At 44.8% G+C, this 19,838-nt stretch overlaps 6 protein-coding genes across 6 annotated transcripts; 2 read left to right on the plus strand and 4 right to left on the minus strand. All coding sequences in view use genetic code 12, as the record gives it.

Annotated features, from left to right (window-relative positions):
- Positions 1 to 16: 16 nt before the first annotated feature.
- CXQ87_003965 (uncharacterized protein) lies at positions 17 to 1,429 on the minus strand (the record flags this gene model as incomplete). Its single annotated transcript, XM_025482423.1, has 1 exon — positions 17 to 1,429. The coding sequence occupies one exon, from the start codon at positions 1,427 to 1,429 to the stop codon at positions 17 to 19; it is 1,413 nt and encodes a 470-aa protein (XP_025337041.1).
- Positions 1,430 to 2,657: 1,228 nt separating this feature from the next.
- Positions 2,658 to 3,746, plus strand: PDB1 (pyruvate dehydrogenase (acetyl-transferring) subunit E1 beta; the record flags this gene model as incomplete). Its single annotated transcript, XM_025482424.1, has 1 exon — positions 2,658 to 3,746. The coding sequence occupies one exon, from the start codon at positions 2,658 to 2,660 to the stop codon at positions 3,744 to 3,746; it is 1,089 nt and encodes a 362-aa protein (XP_025337042.1).
- Positions 3,747 to 4,018: 272 nt separating this feature from the next.
- Positions 4,019 to 6,084, plus strand: CXQ87_003967 (uncharacterized protein; the record flags this gene model as incomplete). Its single annotated transcript, XM_025482425.1, has 3 exons — positions 4,019 to 5,283; positions 5,448 to 5,703; positions 5,863 to 6,084. 3 exons carry the CDS (start codon positions 4,019 to 4,021, stop codon positions 6,082 to 6,084), a joined length of 1,743 nt encoding a protein of 580 aa, XP_025337043.1.
- Positions 6,085 to 6,191: 107 nt separating this feature from the next.
- Positions 6,192 to 7,262, minus strand: PPG1 (putative serine/threonine-protein kinase; the record flags this gene model as incomplete). Its single annotated transcript, XM_025482426.1, has 1 exon — positions 6,192 to 7,262. One exon carries the CDS (start codon positions 7,260 to 7,262, stop codon positions 6,192 to 6,194), a length of 1,071 nt encoding a protein of 356 aa, XP_025337044.1.
- Positions 7,263 to 7,421: 159 nt separating this feature from the next.
- CXQ87_003969 (uncharacterized protein) lies at positions 7,422 to 15,530 on the minus strand (the record flags this gene model as incomplete). Its single annotated transcript, XM_025482427.1, has 4 exons — positions 7,422 to 8,649; positions 8,924 to 10,768; positions 11,033 to 12,781; positions 12,802 to 15,530. The coding sequence occupies 4 exons, from the start codon at positions 15,528 to 15,530 to the stop codon at positions 7,422 to 7,424; spliced, it is 7,551 nt and encodes a 2,516-aa protein (XP_025337045.1).
- Positions 15,531 to 15,816: 286 nt separating this feature from the next.
- On the minus strand, positions 15,817 to 19,680 carry MYO5 (myosin 5; the record flags this gene model as incomplete). The annotated part of the gene is made up of 1 exon (XM_025482428.1): positions 15,817 to 19,680. The coding sequence occupies one exon, from the start codon at positions 19,678 to 19,680 to the stop codon at positions 15,817 to 15,819; it is 3,864 nt and encodes a 1,287-aa protein (XP_025337046.1).
- Positions 19,681 to 19,838: the final 158 nt, after the last annotated feature.

Here is a 19,838-nt window from a genome sequence, read left to right on the forward strand (position 1 = left end):
TTAAGTTATAAGTTGCTTAAAGCTTTGGCTTGGGCAAAGTAGAGACATAAAGCGCAGTATCTTGAGCTCTTCTTCTGGCCTCAATGTACTCCATCATCTCAGAGTAAGTTTGTGGAATGACAGAAGAGTATCCGGGTTCATCTGATTTGTAGCTCTTGGCTGGCACGAAGAAGGAGTAAATGAAGCATCCTGATTCCGTGAATTCAGGAGAAGCCAAGTCCTTGATCTTGGTGTCAACCTTTACCTGAATTAGGGTGCCTGGTTCAGACAAGAACGCATCAGGGTTGGATGAGATCTGGTTGGTAGCAGGTAAGTCGAGAGGCGAGTGTTTGCCCTTCTCGACCTGCTTTTTATGAAGATGCTCAGTGTAAACCACTGTAGATGTCATTGAAAGAACCGAGCCGACAGGAACGGGTGCTTTAAAAGTAGTGGAGTCCAACGAGACGAATCTGGCATTAGCACTTGAGAATGCTGTAGCAGCACAGTAAGCCAACTCGAAAGATTGTCTCAATAAATAGCCACCAAAGATCATGTAGGAATGTCTGTTTCTGTACTGTGGTTGCATAATTAGGGTGGAAGAAACGGTGGTGTCCTTCATGAACTGGACATGCTTGGTGAACTCAGGAGTCAAGTTTTTGGAGGCATTCCACATGTCATGAACAAGTCTATTCTCTTCATCAGTTGGCTGAACAACACCCTGGTTCTTGGCTGCCAACTTCTTCCTTGCGTTGAAAGACTCGGCTCTTCTGTAGTCCAACCACTCCTTCTCGCTGACAGGAAGTAGTCTGTTGATAGCAAAAGACTTGTGGGTCATTGGGTTACGGGCGACAAATGTGAAATTGGCCGTCAAAAAGACGTTTTTATTTGGCAAGGAGTTGACATCGATATTTTCAGGAACAGATCCTTCAAAAGAGTAACCCTTCACCGTAATCTCCATCGAAGACTTACCAGTCCAAGTCACGGTGCCGGCAAGAACGAAATTGTAATTCTGGATCTCATCAACCTTCTTGACCATGTAAATTCTGTCAACAGATGCGGTGACATTGACAGGTTCAGCTGGCGAACAATGTCTATAAGCGATTCTGCCTGCCAAGGCATCCAAGTCCTGAAACAATTGACCCATTCTCAAACGGCCAAACGCGTTGATGTATGTGTCACAGAGCCACTTGTCATCCTTGAAAGGCAAAACAAGGAAGGAAAATGAGTCGGCTCTGGTTTTTTCACCCACCTCGGTTGTCTTGGGATCAATGTATGAGAAGGAATCAAGAACCTTTCCTTCAGCCAACTGCTTGGATCTTTCTCTCAAAGCGTCCATCCATGTTGCAGTGTGGTATTGCTTGCTTAAGTCTCTGGAATCGGATATGATGGTGGCGGAAGCATCGGCAGCTTCAGCTGGGATGGTGGAACCAGCCTCGGTATGTTTCTTCATGGTGGTACCCAAAAGCTTTTTTTGCGTGATAAGACGCAGGGTCGATCTATATAGGAGGGAAGATCTGGATAGTCTGAACATTGATTTCTGCACCCGATGACACAGAAACGGCAGAATCCAAAGTTTATATAGAAATGACTAAGGTGTGGATTACCATTGGGCTAAACGCGGTGTATGGGTGCGGGGCGATAAAGTGCCCGGCGCTGCTCGGTTACAGATAACAGAACCAACAAGTTTCTCGTACATGGGAGGGGCAGGAGGGGCAGGATACGAAACGGTGTTTTGGGTTTTTCCCGGGCTGTGTGAGATGACATGCGGTGAAAGTTCGGTACATGCTCCGAAATTCACCGGGGTGCAATGCTGAGTCCGGCTGCGTGAGGGCCAGGTTGGGTAGACGCAGTACTGACAGCTTTTTGGCATCTTGTAGTTGGGCTGGGCAGTGAGGATAGGCTGAGAGAATCTGGACTCGGAGAGCACTTGCCCGGCAAGATAAGCTGGCGTAAATTCAGGGGCAGATTAAGTCTGGCAAATAAATTTTTTGAGATTTTTGATATTTTTGTTGAATGTCAAAAATTAGTGGCTCAGTAGATAAGTTGGGACATCAGTGCATCAAATTGGCAAACTAGGGGTCTGTGCCAGGGGTATTGAATTGAATCGTCCCCTCAATCTATGATTATATAATATGTGTTTATCAAGATTCATTTTTGATTTTTAGATTTATAAATGCGTTGAGTGGCATGCGATAGTTGCAGCCACTGGGTCTTACTTCGCAGTCTACAGACAAAAACCACCAAGCACTGCGAAAATCTCCCGTCAAGAAACCTCCAGCTACAACCATAAAACTACCCAAAATAAAAAAAAATCCAAAAAATGCCTTTAAACTTTCCCGTCCCAATATTTAATAAAACCTATTCAATTGAATTTCTTTTAACACGCGGCGCACCCGATTTTGCCTCCCCTTCATCACCCCAAACAACCGCCAGCAAGGCCCTGAGAGAAGTCCGAATCCGAAGCGATAGGCTGACAGCAAAGGTGCGAAAAATGGCGGCATTACCCAGTGCCAGGGCACCCGGAACTGCACCTCCGAGCGCGAGCTTCCGCTCCGGTCCTCATCGTTCCGTTCTGTGTGCGGTTTCCCAACCAAAAAATCTAAAACCACCTCTGCAATTTCGACCCCAGTTCGCTTCGTCGCAATTCCCCCTAATAGAAGCTCCACAACTGTAATAAGATGTCCAAGTTGTCCAGTGTCGCCAAGACATCCATGATGGCGGTTAGAGCCAGCGCAAAGAACTCCCTGAGATTGGCTTCTGCTGCCTCCGGAACCAAGACTCTCACTGTCAGAGATGCCATCAACTCCGCTTTGGCCGAGGAATTGGACAGAGATGACGACGTCTTCTTGATGGGTGAGGAGGTTGCTCAGTACAACGGTGCATACAAGGTCTCCAGGGGCTTGCTTGACAGATTTGGCGAGAGAAGAGTGATTGACACTCCTATCACGGAGATGGGTTTCACCGGTTTGACCGTCGGTGCCTCCTTGGCCGGCTTGAAGCCTGTTTGTGAGTTCATGACTTTCAACTTTGCCATGCAATCTATTGACCACATCATCAACTCTGCCGCCAAAACCTTGTACATGTCTGGTGGTAAGCAGCCATGTAACATCACCTTCAGAGGTCCAAACGGTGCTGCTGCCGGTGTTGCCGCCCAGCACTCCCAGGACTACTCCTCTTGGTACGGTTCCATCCCAGGTTTGAAAGTCATTTCCCCTTACTCTGCCGAAGACTACAGAGGTTTGTTGAAGGCTGCCATCAGAGACCCTAACCCTACCGTTTTCTTGGAGAACGAGATGCTTTACGGTGAGTCCTTTGAGGTCTCCGAGGAGGTCTTGTCCCCAGACTTTGTTCTTCCTATCGGTAAGGCCAAGATTGAGAGAGAGGGTTCCGACATTACCTTGGTTTCGCACACTAGAAACGTTGGCCACTGTATTGAGGCCGCCGAGACCTTGAAGGAGAAGTACGGTGTCAACGCTGAGGTGTTGAACTTGAGATCCATCAAGCCAATGGACGTTCCTGCCATCGTCAAGTCTGTCAAGAAGACCGGTCACTTGGTTACCGTCGAGGCTGGTTTCCCTGCTTTCGGTGTGGGCTCTGAGATCTGCGCCCAGATCATGGAGTCGGAGGCTTTCGACTACTTGGATGCCCCAGTCGAGAGAGTTACTGGCTGTGAGGTGCCAACCCCTTACGCCAAGGAGTTGGAGGACTTTGCCTTCCCAGACTCTGAGATCGTCTTGAGAGCATCGAGAAAGGTCTTGGGTTTGTAAGAACAGTAACCCACCACCATGTCATTGAATAGAACGTCAATTACGTAATATAACGAAGCCAACTAAAAATGTAGATCTTTGCTGCTTATATGTGCATATTTTCTTTTACGCTTCGTTGTTGATTTTTCACAGGAACTGCAAGGTACCAACGCGGGGCTGTATCAGCGCGGATTCAAACTATGATACACGTTTGGAAGTTGTACATCACATTGTTTTCCAACCAACGCGATCCAAATTTAGCAAAAGTCTGTGCTTTATAGAAATAAAACGCAATGGACGTCCATAAGCGAAGCCACCATCCTACTAGGTCGGAGGACGTGAGCAACGAGAAGGAAATCTTAGACGAGTCTACCACTTTTCAGCGAACCCGTCCGGCGTTTCAAGAGGAAAATGATGGAATTCTTCCCACAAGCATGCCAGGTGCGCCAGAAAGAAAAAGCAATCATTCGCTTCCAAAGAAAGATCTCAAGGCTTTCATCATCCTTGTGATATTGTACACCCTTCAGGGCGTGCCCGTCGGATTGGCATTTGGCTCTGTTCCATTCATTTTGAAATCCAAGCTCTCCTACGCCCAAGTGGGAGTCTTCTCCTTAGCATCATATCCATATTCATTAAAACTTCTATGGTCTCCGATTGTCGACGCCATTTACAGTCGGAAAGTCGGTCGACGGAAATCCTGGATTATTCCCGTGCAGCTTGTATCGGGTGTCACCCTTCTTTATTTGGGTTTTATTATAGACAAGTCGATGGCCAATCCGGCCCCAAACTTGATAAAGATCACAACATGCTTCTTTTTGTTGGTGCTCTTCTGCGCCACTCAAGATATTGCTGTCGATGGATGGGCTCTCACTGTGTTATCGCCAGAGAGTCTTTCCTTCGCGTCAACAGCCCAAACAGTGGGAATGAACTGCGGCTATTTCCTGAGCTTCACAGTTTTTCTTGCCTTGAGCTCACCGGAGTTCGCTAACAAATACTTGAGACTGGAACCTCAAGAAGATGGGTTATTCGGACTTGGAGGCTACCTCACGTTTTGGGGCTGGATGTACATCTTGATCACAGCTCTTCTTGTTTTTGTTCCAGAGGATCCTCCCCATTTAGCCAAGCACAATCACGAGAAGCTCAACGCTGAACACTATAAACATGAATCAGCACACAATAGACCACTCGACAAGACAAAGCAGTACATGCAAGATTTGTTGCATGTTTACAATTCCATGTATCAAGTCTTGAGACTTCCCAACGTGCAAACGTTTGTTGTCATTTTACTTTTTGCAAAACTTGGATTCCAAGTTAATGAAGCCGCTACCAACCTCAAACTCCTCGAGAAGGGCCTTTCCAAGGAAGATCTCTCAATTACGGTACTTATCGACTTCCCTTTTGAAATGATCTTTGGCTATTACTCTGGAAGGTGGTCCTCTGGAAAGAGTCCTTTACGTCCATGGCTATTTGGCTTTGCTGGTCGACTCTTTGCGGCTTTATGCGCTCATATCATCCTTCTTTTCTTCCCCAACTTACATGGAGAAGCTGTTCCATTCAGGTTATTCCTCCTCATCATATTCCAGCATCTACTCAATTCGTTCATGTCGACAATACAGTTTGTGTCGCTTTGTGCATTTCACACAAGGATTGCAGACCCTTCAATTGGGGAACGTACATGACAACATTGAATACTTTATCCAATTACGGAGGCACATGGCCCAGATTGATCATCCTTTACTTGATTGATAGGCTCACAGTCGCTAGATGCGAGAATGTGGCTCGGCCCTATGACTTATTGTCCGAGGAGCAAAAGAGAGAATGCACGCAAGCAGGTGGATCTGTCGTTCTAATCAGAGATGGCTATTTTTACACAAGCGCAATCTGCATTACTTTAGGAGTTATCATATGGTTCTGGGTCAAGAGAAAGGCAAGATACTTGCAGTCACTTCCCCAAAGTGCTTGGAGAGTGAACAAAAACGTCAAATAGATTTATTTATCGAAGTGAATTTCATAGAAGCTAGACTTGCATAAAATTACTTCATGGAAAGCTATTCCAATCAACGAAGGTTTACTAACATTACTTCGAAGCTTATAGTGTCGCGAATTCGCGCATCTTCAATCCAACCTACTACTTGAGATGATTGAGGTAAACGCCAACGATAGGTTGGGAAAGAAGATCAAAGTCAAATGTCTTCCTGAAGACACTATTGGTGACTTGAAAAAGATACTTTCGATGCAATTGGGTACCACGCACGAGAAAATTGTCTTGAAAAAGGGACATCAGATCTACAAAGATCACATCTCTTTGGACGACTACGAGATCAACAACGGTTTCAACTTTGAGCTCTACTACGGTTAGATTCGAAGTTTATCATATTCTATGAGTCATTAATTGGTCATGAGAAGAGCGCTAGCAAGGTGCTCATGCAAGAAGTTATAACACAATCGGAGAACTGAAGGAAATGCTCAGAGGAAGTACTCTACCAGAGTACGTCCGCGGCCATTGAAGTATGCGCTGAATATATCCTTGCTTGAGTTGAAGCTGTCAGAGCTCACACCGTTCACACCACGTCCCTCAATGGTGTCCTCGTCATTTTCAGGAGACGCTTCGAAAACATTACAGTACTGGCCGGGCAAGATGTCTTGAGGATGACTTGCCTTGGATGTATAATTGGAATGCGAGATTTCCAAGACACTGGCACGGTTTCCGCATCTGTAGCAGTAGTTGGGCGCAGACCAGATCGTGAGGCACATGCCGTGCCAGTAGCTGACAAAACCTTCATTACAGAGTTGATGAGCCCGAACCAATTGGGAAAGGTCGTTGTCATGATTAAACTTTCTCATCACGTCATATCCAAATAAGTAACCAGCGCCTCTAGGAGACAATTTGAAATCCAAAATTTCAGGATCGGGGTCCGACCAGACCAAATCAGCCATGATACCATCGTGGGGTACTTCTTTGAACCTGTCTATGGCTCGAATCTGGTCGAGAAGCTGACACGAAGGCGAGAGTCCTCCGTGAGTTGCAAAAATCTTCCCGTCTATGGTTGCACCTAAGGGAAGGTAGTCAAACAAATCCGTGATATACTGCCACACTTTGAGGGAACCATTGTATTTGTTCAAGACTTCTGTGTAAAACCCATAATTCGTTGTGATGGTTCGGGACTCGTGGTTGCCTCGAATAAGAAAGACTCTTTCAGGATATCTTAGCTTCAACGCTATTAGAAGCGAGATTGTCTCAACCGAGTAGTATCCTCGATCAACATAATCGCCCAAAAATAAATAGTTGGTGTCAGGAGGCGATCCGCCCACCTTAAAAATTTCTAGTAGATCGTGAAACTGACCGTGTATGTCGCCGACCAAAGTGCAAGGGGAAGATAAAGACATGATATTGGGTACGCCTAAAAGCTGGCTCTTGAGTTGGTGACATAGCTGCAGCACAGTCTCTTCTGGCAAGATTTTTGGCGGTTTATGCTGAAGGAGTTGCTCTAGGCAATAATCTAGATCCAGCACGGGGATCAGGAAAGGGATGGTCATATATGTTGGGACAGCGTTTTTGGATGAGACCAAATCAAGCTTACCGAAGCGAAACTCGAAACTAAAAAGCAGATCCGTGCACCAAAATCTTCTACGCGCCTTGGCATGGCTGCAAAATTCTGGTCCGAGAAAATGAATATAAATATATGCCTGGCTGAACTATTTAGCTTCGATGGCCTCTTTCAAAGCTGTGGATAACATCTTCAAGCCTTCTTCGATAGTCTGCACGGGGATGTTCAACGCAGGAACAATTCTGATCACATTGCCGCCAGCAGTGATCACTAACAAGCCGTACTCACGAGCCTTCTCTACGACAAGTCCGCTGTCGAGCTTAGATGTAAGTTGTAAACCCAACAACAATCCCTTTCCCTTGACGCCCTCGACATGATCTGGAAACTTCTCCACAATTTCGGCGAGCCCTTTCTGGAAAAGTGCACTCTTCTCAGACACTTCCTTCAAGAAATTCTTGTCACTGACAGTTTCCACAACATGCAAGCCAACGGCGGAACCCAAGGGGTTTCCTCCGTATGTTGTACCGTGGTCACCCACAGACAATGCCTTTTCTATCTTTTCGTTGGTCATGACGGCACCAATTGGGAAGCCGTTTCCCAATGCCTTTGCCATGGTGACAATGTCAGGGTGGGCTGTCGAGGGCAAGTCACAGTGGGCCCATAACAGCGAGGTCCGGCCTAGTCCACACTGAATCTCGTCATAAATAAGCACAACATCGTTCTGCTCACACAATTGCTTCAATTCTATCAAGAACTCTGGTTGCACTACATTCACACCACCCTCACCTTGAACTGGTTCGATGATCACAGCGGCCGTCTTGTCTTTGCTGATGACTTTTTTAACGGATTCAATGGAGCTTGGGTCTGCGATGTGCACGCCAGGGATCAATGGTGCAAATGGAGCCTGGTATTTGGGATTTGCAGTCACAGACAAGGCACCCATGGTACGGCCGTGGAATCCGTTTTCAAAGGCAATTATCTCGGTTTTCTGTTCATTGATTCCTTTGGCATACTTTCTAGCAAACTTAAGTGCCGCTTCATTGGCCTCAGTGCCAGAGTTACATAGGAACACTCTCTGTGCGTCTTGCATACCATCAGACTCTATGGTTCTGGCCACAAGCTTGTTTGCCAACTCACCAGCAGGGATATTATAATACAAATTGGAACAATGCATCAAATTCAGTGCTTGTGTTTTGATAATTTTGGTAACTTCCTCATTGCCATGGCCTAAGCATGTAACGGCAATTCCGGCTGTGAAGTCAACATAGCGTCTGTTCTCTAAATCGAAAAGATAAGAGCCCTTACCTCTGGCAATGACAATATTAGGTCTAGCGTATGTAGTGACCGTGTATGGCTTTGAAACATCGTCCACGAATCTCCCGGTTACTGAATGTGCACTTGCATCTGCCATTGGAACAGAGTAAAACCGGCTTGTGCTTGCTCCATTTTTCGCTAACAACGATGAGAGGACCGTCTTGGTCGACCTTTTGGAGGAGGTTGATAATATTCTGTACATGAGAATTGGGTGAGTAAAGAAGACCACTTGGTATTGAGATTAGATCTATCGTAGCGAAAATTTTTTGCACCGCGCTTAGGTGACTAACACTTGCCTATTTCGTACAGATAACATTTTCATCAGCCGTTCAGCACCTATCGATATCAATAGTGCTTTCTACCTTGCTCTCTTTATCAAAGGTCTTGAGAGCATTCTGAAATACTCGGTTGACCTCGAAAATCATCTTCGACTCATCATCTGAGCTTGCTCCTTTCATAATAATCTTCACACCGGCGATATAAAGCTGATGATTAACTTTTGTGATGAATAGATGCTCCAAACTGTAAGCTGGCTTGAAATTGTCAAGGGCTTGAACGTGTTCCGTAACAGAGCTTTTGAGGACCTTGTAGTCGTATTCGGAATAGGGAAAGGAAATCAAAAGGATTCCGCCCAAGGTTGTCACCAATTTCCATCCAGCATAGCACAATGTAGAGGCCACTATCAACGTCGAAGCTTCATCAATATCGAACTTGATAGAGGATTCAAAGCTTTCGGGTAGGAATGGAACGATGAGGAGGAATGATGAATAGAGTAGCGTGATAAGGCGCATGGGATTGTGGAGGAAAGTTGAAACCAATTTGAAAGCTTTATCCTTAATCAGAGGCGACTCATCAGCCAATTTGTCCAAGTAGCCATCGTACTTTTTATTTCCCTGACGGTTCGTATTATCAGTGAGAATCTCAGATATCTTGTTTCCGTCGCAGATGAATGAAGACGTCACCCATGTCATTATTACAACAAGCGCTACCACGGCTTCGTAGGCAACTGGAGAGCTGGACTTGCCAGAAGACTCATGTATGTGATGTGAGCCATGTTCCGTAAGTTCGGAATCTCCAGAAACAGCTAGGTTGACGACCATCTCTTCAATAAAGTGAGACACAAGATCGCATCCGACCATCACGAGTGACGTACTCAAGCCGAAGCCGAGTAGAACTTCAAGTCTGCCGATTCCAAAAGGATATGAGATAGAAGGCTTTTTCCAGACATCAAAGTTGGACAATACATCAACGGCTGCGACGACAAATGAGCCTAGCGAGTCGTAAAAGACAAGATGAGCAAGGGTTGAAAATGCCGATTCACCCAAAAGTGTACCTGCCACAAAAACGATAACAGAGGTCAGGAAATGAGCTGCGGCTAATGCCACCTTGTATTTCTGTGAGACAGTTGCGGAAGTCCACGATTCCCGCCAGTTGGGAATGGGGTATGAAGAGGGTATAATGTCCTGGGAAAGTGCGGTGTCGGCAATTGGAACGGGTTCTTGGAACAAGTTCATAGACACCGAGGAGTGTTTGTATCTGTGACCCTTACGATGGGCAGGTTTCACAACGAGCGAAGAGTTCGAGCTGTTGGAATGCATCATCGGCATATCTTGAGGTTTGAAATTGAAAGGACCGCCTCGCACCGGCGAAGAGCCTCTGAGTCCCTGTGGCCCTCTCACGGGTGATTGACTAGTGCCTCTAGAAGACTTTGAACGTACAGGTGAAGTTGATCGAGACCGAGCTTTCCTGGACTCTGACGAGGGGGACATGAAGCTGGGATATGGGCTGACCATTGAGTGACCCTGAAAGGAGTTTCGTTTCTGTGACCTGTAGGATCTGAACTGTCCATCATCGTCGTTTGTGCCGTTTAAAGACGACGGAAAGAAGGCAGATTTAGGACGCTCTGCTTTTGAAGGTTCTTTCATGTACGGGCTTCGGGTATTAAACAGCTTCAGAATAGGAGACATAGGAGTATATTTCGCTGCATTCGTTGCACCTTCTTGGTATGGAGTTGGAGTGCTTTGACGGATATAAGCATCAAGCTTTTGATCATAGTCACTGGAATTGTGGGAGACAACCTCACCTTCATTATTTATTGACGGCTCATTGAGGCTAATGTCCGGGGCGTTGCTGGGTGTATTCAATGGTCTCGTGTCAAGAGATTCTGTTGAGAAGTTGTTGCTGAGGAAAGAGAGGTCTGGGATACCCCATTGACTCTGCTATGCCTTTTCTGTTCTTGTTCATGCATTACCAGACTCGGCTGTGTCGGTAGATCTGTGTCCCACTGCTTTGAAGAATTTGTATTGAAGCTTTCCTTGTTCATTAAATATACAAGATTATGTTCACTGCGCGTTGGTTCAAGCTACTTAATCTATTACCGCGCAGGTATGCTTCCAAAAATGCAGACCTGAAGCACTTGTGCAGATCGTCAGGCGTGTGATTCACGGAACGTTCTCTTTTGTTGTGTAGGCTCTCAAAAGGGCTAGATTGATGCAGCCGTCGTTGATAGCACCTCCTGTTTCCTCGATGAGCTGAACGCTTCGTATTGTAAACGGCCAGCTTGTGTTCTCGTCACGGTTTAATTCACCAAATGGACTGTCAAACGCGCCGGAATCACGAGAAGATGCTAGCACGAGGGAGTTGTTATTAAAGGATTTGATATCGCTTCTCCGCAGAAGCTCATCTCTGTCCAACATTATGAGACATTCGGCATCAGCCCCTTCATCCATTTGAATCGAGTGATTTGTGGGTTCAGGAATATCGAGGATTGTCAGAATAGCAGAGATCGATTCTTTGGGAGGCCGTTTCACACGTTCATTGGATGATGGTTCATCACTTGCACCCTGATCAGCTATGCTTTTAGGAATTGAAGGTGATTCAGCGGGCACGCTCTCGTCTTCTTCCGCTCTAATTGTGAGCTGTTGGGTCAAAGAATTCTTGAAAAGATGCAATAGATCGTAAAGAAGGATCTTCAACCTCTCGTTGTTGTGCATCATAAATTTTGTATTGAACAATCTCACAAGCTGATGAATGAGTTCAAAGTGCTGCAAGTCGAGTTGCATCATGAGGTCAATCAAAGATCCACTTTGAATGATGATGATTCGCAATAGGATTGAAGTATTGTCCAGTAGCATTCTCGCTACTTCATTGCTACCATCAAACCCCTCCACACATGATATGAACTGGGAAATATAGCTTAAAAGATCCTTATAGTCCGAGACCGACAAATCGATTTTATCCACGAAAGAGTCATTGATCTTGCTAAAAAAGTCCTTGAAAATGGGCGTGAGATTTTCAGGGGCCAGATCAGGCGAGGTGATCATGGACAAGCTATTGTTTAAAAAGAGACTCTCCATCTGCTTGAACACCATAACACGGAACCTCAAGTCGCACAAGTTGAAAAGCTCTCCAAAGAAGGATGCGTTGAGAAAGAAGTCCACTCTGCTAAGTAACGGATCCAAGATGGCCTCAACATCGTCATTCTGTTGCGCCAAAATCGAAATGATGACTTGCATGATCGGTAAATTAAACTCGCTCATAATAGGGACAATGGAGGAGATATTTGCAGACTCGAGAACAGATGAGCTTACGCCTAATAATTTGCTCATCATATCAAGCATCTCCAGCTGGTTGAAGTGTTTGGTGATTGATCTAACGGTTTTGATTGGATGTTGAACAATCATGCGAAGAAGCTCACTTCGAAATTTTAGGTTAGTGTTGTCGTATGGTGAATTGGCAGACAAAACAATCTCAATGCAAGCCTCAGGGTGATTCTCCTTGTATTTGAGTTTCACGGATTGAAACAAAATAGACACGGATCGTGATAATATCACCGAGGCAACTTCTCCAAATAAGTCATCTCTCAATCTCTTTTCATAAGCTGGTGGTGCTGATAAGCTCTGGATAATAGAGAGCAATGTGGTGCAAGTCATTAATTCAAGCGCAAGGATGAATTTTGTGACAAGTGAGAATTTCTCGATGTCGAAATTCTCTTCCATCAACTCCTTCAAAGCCACAACAAGGTCGTCTTCTTTGGAAGTTTCTTTAGCCTTTATATTGGAGATCAACTTGAAGATCTGGAACTCAGTCTTTTGCCCATGTCTCTTTCGATAGAGCGTAACAAAAGCTTTATCTGTGCAATTGGCAGCTCGGTCGTAAAGAAATCCAAAGAAACCTGGCAAAATGAGCACAAGTCTTCGGTGATGTCTTTGTACTCATCGGCGGTAAGAGACCTTTTTTCGAAGGTTTCCAACGACTGAACTTCTTCTAGTATAAATTCAGTTTCGTAGGACGACTCGCTGCTTTTCGACTCATTGAATTCAGGTGAAGTGGAGGCAGGTCTTTTTCCAAGAGAAATCATTTCACTAGATTCATTCGGGGAGTGGCGCCGTCTTACACCTGGAGTTCGTAATTGACGACGGATGTGTTCCCACAAAGGCCCAAATTGAAAGACATCGGTTTCACGAGATAACAAATCTCTATAATCTTGCACAATGAGCTTAAATATGTCCAAAGATGCCGACGGAGACTCTGAAGAGTTCCCGGCTATGAACTCAAGCAAAATTGAATGGTCAAGAATGAGTCGACTTATCAAATAAAGGGAGTCCATGTAAAATATCAACACCTTATTTTCATTCTTCAAGATGAACTTGATGAACAATTTGAAAAATGCTGTAAGGTTATTAGACTTGATGAAAAGTTCGTAAACAAATGCCACGACATCAGGAGTTATGTGAACCAACTTGGATGCCTTTGATATAGACGTCTTGAATTCAGATGTGAACCAGTTCATCACCATGAATTGGAGGCCAACATTAAGCTCACTTATACTATTGAAGACGCCCAGATCTGCCTTCCCTATTGTGTTGTTCAAAATATGATCCAAAACCCCTACTCGTAGAGTTCGAGTGGCTTGTTCAAATAGGCCAATGAAGTCAATTTGCTCTTTTGCCCACTTCTTCAAAATATGATCGCATTGGCGATTGTTAAGGAGTGGAAGGTTTTGGAGAAGCAGAAGGTGGAATCGACTCTGAGGGTCAAGGTCATCCAGCATTTTCTCATCGCTTGGCTTCGAGGATAGATAAAAAATTCCACTGGCTATGAGCTTTCTCAAATATGCAGATATAGTGATGATTTTAAGCTGATATAGCTCATTGACGAGAACGTACAAGTTGGTATGTGACAATTCGGAGGATGGAAGTTCGGCCAAGCAAAAAATACTCTCCAATATTTCATTCTCCAACTTGATTCTCAGCTTAAATGAGTACTTGCCTATAGCTTGTGTGCCATGCATCTTAAGCGCGTTACAGACACTGATGAGTTTCTCTCTGGAGACACCCATATCGCGATAAGCGGATACGCACCAAAAGATCATCGCTTTCAACCTGATGCTTTGAGGTTGAGCTGATCTTGCTTTATTTTGAGCGCCGGGGCTGAACATCAAACTAAAAGCCTCCCTAAGTTTTTGATGGTCTAATAGATCGATTAGCTTGAGCACGTCATCGTTGGATCTATGGATATAGGCATGCGAGAGCGCTTGCTCATGTAGAACAACGTCTGGTGAACCACCCTCTCTCGCAAAAGGTGAGGTAGAGTCACCACTGCAATTCACTATCAAGCTTTCGTTTCTAAACTTCAAAAGTGCCAAACTTTTTTCAAGGAGAGCTCTTTTAGGTGGATCATTGTACAAGTTGGAGCTGTTGATGATATTATGCAAAACATCTCCAAGCACAATCCAGGAAGAGGGAATTATGAAAGAGCTCGTACTTTTGTGAAACAACTCGATAATCATCTCAGAGATGAGACTCAAACACTCGGACTTGATTGCATGCGGTACCTCAATTCGTGCATCAGTGGGCTTTTCACTCAGGGTTGGCAACTTGCTCACAATAAGATAATTTAAGAGCAACGATTCACTGAGATACTTGCGTAGAAAGCTCTCGGCGATTACATCCTTCCAAAAGACTCTGATGAAAATTAATGCGATTAAGAGTTGGCCGAACTCGGTCAATTGCTTGCTCAAGATGTCAAGATACTTTTGATCAGTGTCACTCGCCTCCTTCAAGTCGATTCTTTGAAGTTCTGTTAGTGTCAGGATATCAAGTGTACCAGTGAAGTGATCTTCTTTTATTAGCCTCAAGATCAAAGTTAGGAAAAATGTCTTGTCGAGAAGCTCCTCAATGTACATTGCCAGAACATACAGAATCAAGTAATTCATTCTCTCTTGGAAGCGGCTCTTGAGGTCATGGGAAGACACAGCTTTCATCTCTTTGGAAAATTTCAAGACATAGTCTGCAACCTGTTGCGTCCACTCTTGCAACCACCTTCTTTCCAAAACATCATTTGATCTCGTGGTCAATGAGCTACTCGACAGTGTCAGGGAGTGTTGTCTCACCAGCGCCTTCTTTTTCACCAGAACCAACTCACTGAACAAAGAACATTTTGTAAACCAAATAGCTCGAGAAATAGGAACTTGCCGACTACACATGGCATCAACGAGGACTTTATTTCGCAAGCCATGCGGTATCCGTGACGATATTTTATGCAATGGTTGATCGGGATTGGCCAACTCTTTGAGCCATGCTTCCTTTTTCAGTGCCGTTAGTGTCACACGCAGTGGAATCTTAAAGCTGAATGAGCTTGCTCTTATCTTATTGATCACCTCATCTCTTGTTTTGTAGGACTTAGTCAAATGCTGGGAAAGCTCACGAAGAATACTGTTGCAGTTCTTCGATGAGGAGAAGACCGTCTCTTGCACGAGGTTGCGAGCTGAGTAGTACTCATTAGAGACCTTGGGTGTTTCAAAAAAACCCTTATTCAAGTAATTCAGATTTTCAAGCTTTTTTGTCAGATCACGATCTTCCTCCCATGGAGAGTAATCTGGAAATGTTTTTTGGCTCAATGTGTCATCGAGAGGGTATATCGTCACCGAGGGCCTGGGCATGCTGTATTTCATTGCAGAAATTGCATCCTTCACAGAAGGATTGTGGGATCCACGTTGTCCACTTGTAGCCGGAACGTTCCGAATCCGGCTATCTGTCATTGAATATAAAATGGAACCGAGCGATTATGACGTTATCAATGCTCTTCAATGATGGTGATACATACGCACTAAGTATCTGTGCGCATGTACCATACAACAGTATTGTGCAGAATCCTTTGCACGAGATGCTACATTCATTATGCGAGTCTATTCGATTATCATACTTCTAATCAAGTGTGAATAAAGCTTACCACTCATCGTCGTCATCTTCTTCGTCGTCACTGTCGTTACCAGTTGCACCTTTACGTTTCTTCAAAGCATCAGCGAGAGATCCTGCCAAAGTGACATCTCCACTCTTTTTCGCCAAAATTGCATCAGCCAAGCCGTTTCCTAAACCATTACCGGAAGAAGTAGTTGGAAGCATTGCTGGCCTCTCCGATGTGTTAGCTTGTGGCTCTGACGCAGTAGCTTGTTGTGCTTGAGGTGTTGGAACACTTGGGGCCTGAGGGGCAGGCTTAGAGACGTTGTTCGAGAACAAATCAGCTGGAGGCTCAATCTCTTTCATATAGTCCATTGGTGACCATCCCTCGTATGTTTCGTCCAAATCCTTCACAAGACCCCATTTGCCGTTAACACTTGCAACATAAACCACACTATCTTTGACCAACGCGACCGAACCAGCGACCGAGCCATCATAATCGAACAAAACACGATAAGTTGGAAACTTTGGTTCGCGTGCTGGTTTGGATGGTGGCGCTGGTGGTGGCGGCGGTGGTTGAGGTGCAGAGCGCTTCACCTCGGGAGCTCTCGTTGATTTGGCAGGAGGTTGAGGAGCTGGTGTTTTCTTGACAGGTCTTGGAGGAGGAGGTTTAGCCTGCGACTGTTGTTGCACATTTTGACCAGCCTGTGCGATACCGGGTGGTGCTGGTGGAGGTCTCTTCAGCTGTTTCAATCCAGGCTGAGTGTGAGTGGCTGGCAGAGGGGCGCTTCTGGGTTGGGCTTGCTGGTATGCATGGGCAGCTGCCAGTTGCAGAAGAGCATGAGATCCATTATTCTGAGTGCTGTGCAAGTTATTGTAAGTCTGCGCATTTGACCTCATTTGGGCACCTCTGTTGTAATACTTCTGATAATCGACAGAAGTTGCTTTAGCACGGGGCCTCTTAGGATTTCTGCTAGAAGCCGGCAAACCTTGTCCGACAGTAACGTTACCAGACTTGTACGTGTCACCATTGGCAGAGGATGCCCCCACAATAATCTTCACGGTATGCATCTTACCAGGCTTCTTTTGATATTCAATCGTAGGCCCAATCTTCACCGTAATACCTCTGTTCAACTGCTTTAAATGAGTAACCAATTCCGTCTTGAAGTCCAAGCTTATGAAAATATCTGGTGTAGTCGCAGACGCGTGGTGCATCGAAACTGCCAACCAGTTATCCAGGAATGATGATAAACCAAGATAATTGATACCATTTATGGGCAAAGTAAACTCCTTTTGCAATGCAAGACGTTTCTCGACCACCACCTCGGCGACAACGTACAAGTTGGAGTTTGTGAGGATGAAGATTCTTGGAAGTCTCTTAGAAGATCTGCCAAATTTGGACAAAAGAATCTCTCCCTTTCCGGAGAAGACGACATACTCATTGATGCCGGCTTGTGATACGACAAATCTTCCGTAACCGCTTGATTGGTTACAGCCAAGATAGTCACCCATGTAAGCTCGAGAACCCAACAAAGACATTCTTCTTCTCTCCTTTCTACCACCAAGAATATCAGTTCCCTTGTCTCGAAGCTGCTCGAACTTATTACCATGCTTCTTTGTCCTCCAAGCTGTTTGGAGGACTTTAGCGGCATCCTCCTTCCTTTTCATGTACCGTCTCCAAGCCCTCTGAATTCTGGCAGCCATGTTATGCCAGTATTTGTCCCTCATGTCCTCCAATGCAAACAAGGTCTCCGGAGTTTTGATGAAAACCTTGGTAGTTCCCAATTGGTATTCAGTGGGAGGAATATGACATGACTTGAGAATCTCTTTCACAGCAGTGATATCGTCGCCATGCCAGATGTAGTCACCAGCGTAACCAGTCTTGGGAGATAACAAATAGAATCTTTGCACAAACTTATCGAAAGTTGTTCTATAGGCGAATCCCGCTCTTCTAATTCTCACGTTCTCTTTCAAACCCAAGTATTTAATCTGATGCAACACTTGCTGATTCTCGTACTCCTTAGGTCTTTTGGTTTGATTGGGTTTGATTGTTCTGATATAAGAAGGTTGGCACTGAGACAATGTGTCAACCAAAACGTTTGCACTTTTCTTTATTTTATCAGAAGCAGTCTCAGGTCTCTTCTTGCTATCCGTCACAGCCGCGAGGAGTTGTGGTGGGAAAAGCTCAGCGGTGACAAATGCGTTCGATGACGTTGATAAGACTTCAAGAAGGTCTCTCAACATATTGTCTTTGTTTTTGTCGGTCATGCCAGAAACCTCGTAGGTAACATCACCGGCGTAGTGCTTGATGATAAACTTACCTCTTCTATCTTCGAAATGCTTGTTACTAGCACCAACCATGGACAATCTTTGTGCAAAAACTTGGTCAGCGGCATCGGAGTCGGCATGTGCTGTCTTAATTGAATCATTTAAGGCCGCAAACAAACCGGGTTGAGGTCTAGTAGCCTCAATCAAATCACAGACAACCTTATTATTGAAGTACTCAATAGGAGTCCATTGAATTTGTTCTTGAACGTACTCCTCTTGCTCTGCTTTTAAAGTAAGCTGAATGAAGATCTGCTGTAATTTCTCGTTCACGTAGTTGATGCAAATCTGTTCAAACGAATTCTGTTCAAAAATCTCGAACCCATAAATATCCAAAATACCCACAGACTTCTTTTCGTAATTCTGAGAGGGATCCTTCAACGATCTGTTCACTCTCTCCACGATCCATTCGAAAAGGTTATTGTAAATTCCCTTGGCTAGAGCATCCCTCAGCGCAACAGCTTGGACAATATTCAAAGGAACGTGATATGTTGAGCCTCTCCTCATACCGTGCGAGGTTTCAATAATTCTCTCGACAATAGCTTTTTTCAAGAGTTCTGAGTCAACTTCCAAGAGGTAGGCCACAAAATTTGTCACACCTTCATCTCTTATAGCTGCATTACCTTCTTCGTTTTCCACAAATGAGATGTTACCAATCCAAAGGATCGCTGCTAACATTCTGAAGATGTTGTCTTGCTCGACTTGCTGTAATCCGATGATATTCATGGCATTCAACGTTTCTGAAAAATCCTTCCCATCATCTATGCCATCTGCAGATGTACATCTCGCTGCCGAAGTATAGATGTAAGTTTCAGGGCCTTGAATTCCGTACAGCTGCTGATATTGCTGAGGACAGTGCTTCGTAAACTGGTAAAAAATATGGAAATTTCTCTCGTTGGTAATTTGTTGAACAACTCTTTGTTTCTCCAACAAATAGTTGGTAATGTGCGCAGCAATGGGTTGGTAGTTCTGAGGATTGAAGAAGATTTCAAGGTACTTTCCGTGTCTAGAGGAGTTGTTATTTCTCAATGTCTTAGCACAACCAAATGATTCCAACAAGGGGTTTGTAGCCAAGACCATATCCTTGATTTTACCAATTCCTGACGAAGAAGAATTACCATTGAGCTGGTCATCCACCGACACGTTTGCAATGTATTGCATGATCTGCTTCGCAGCTTCGGTTTTACCGGCACCGGATTCACCAGAAATGATGACACATTGACTATCCCCATATGACTTCAAGTTGTAGTACATCGCTTCTGCAATGGCATAAACGTGCGGTGGTACCTCCAACCTATTTTTACCCTTGTACATGTTCAATGTCTGCTGGGTATATATGCCGAGGTCTTGGAATGGATTGACCGAAATAAGAACATGGCCAATGTATGTGTAGATGGTACCATTCATAAATCTTTTGTGTAGGTTTTCATTGATGGACTCGTCGGAAATCTTCGACAAGAGAGTCAAGTCCGAGACACCCACCTCTTTCTTCTTGTGCAAATCAAACTCAGCCTTCTTGATCCCGGATCTTGCAGGCGCCTCTTGTTGCTTGACCTTGGAACGGCCACCTCTTTTAACAATCGCCATGTTAGAGCTTTACTCCAATTATAAGAGGTTGTGGCGTCAGTCTTCTAACGAGTAATGTGAAGTTTGATACCTGTCCGTTGCGAGTCTTAGCACCTGCGGAGGGTAGTGTATAAACCGGTTGCTCGGTGCTCATATTTCGATTTAGTACCCGATATATA

Source organism: Candidozyma duobushaemuli (assembly GCF_002926085.2).
Source record: "Candidozyma duobushaemuli strain B09383 chromosome Unknown D_B09383, whole genome shotgun sequence".
In the NCBI taxonomy this organism is placed as follows: Eukaryota; Fungi; Ascomycota; class Pichiomycetes; order Serinales; family Metschnikowiaceae; genus Candidozyma; species Candidozyma duobushaemuli.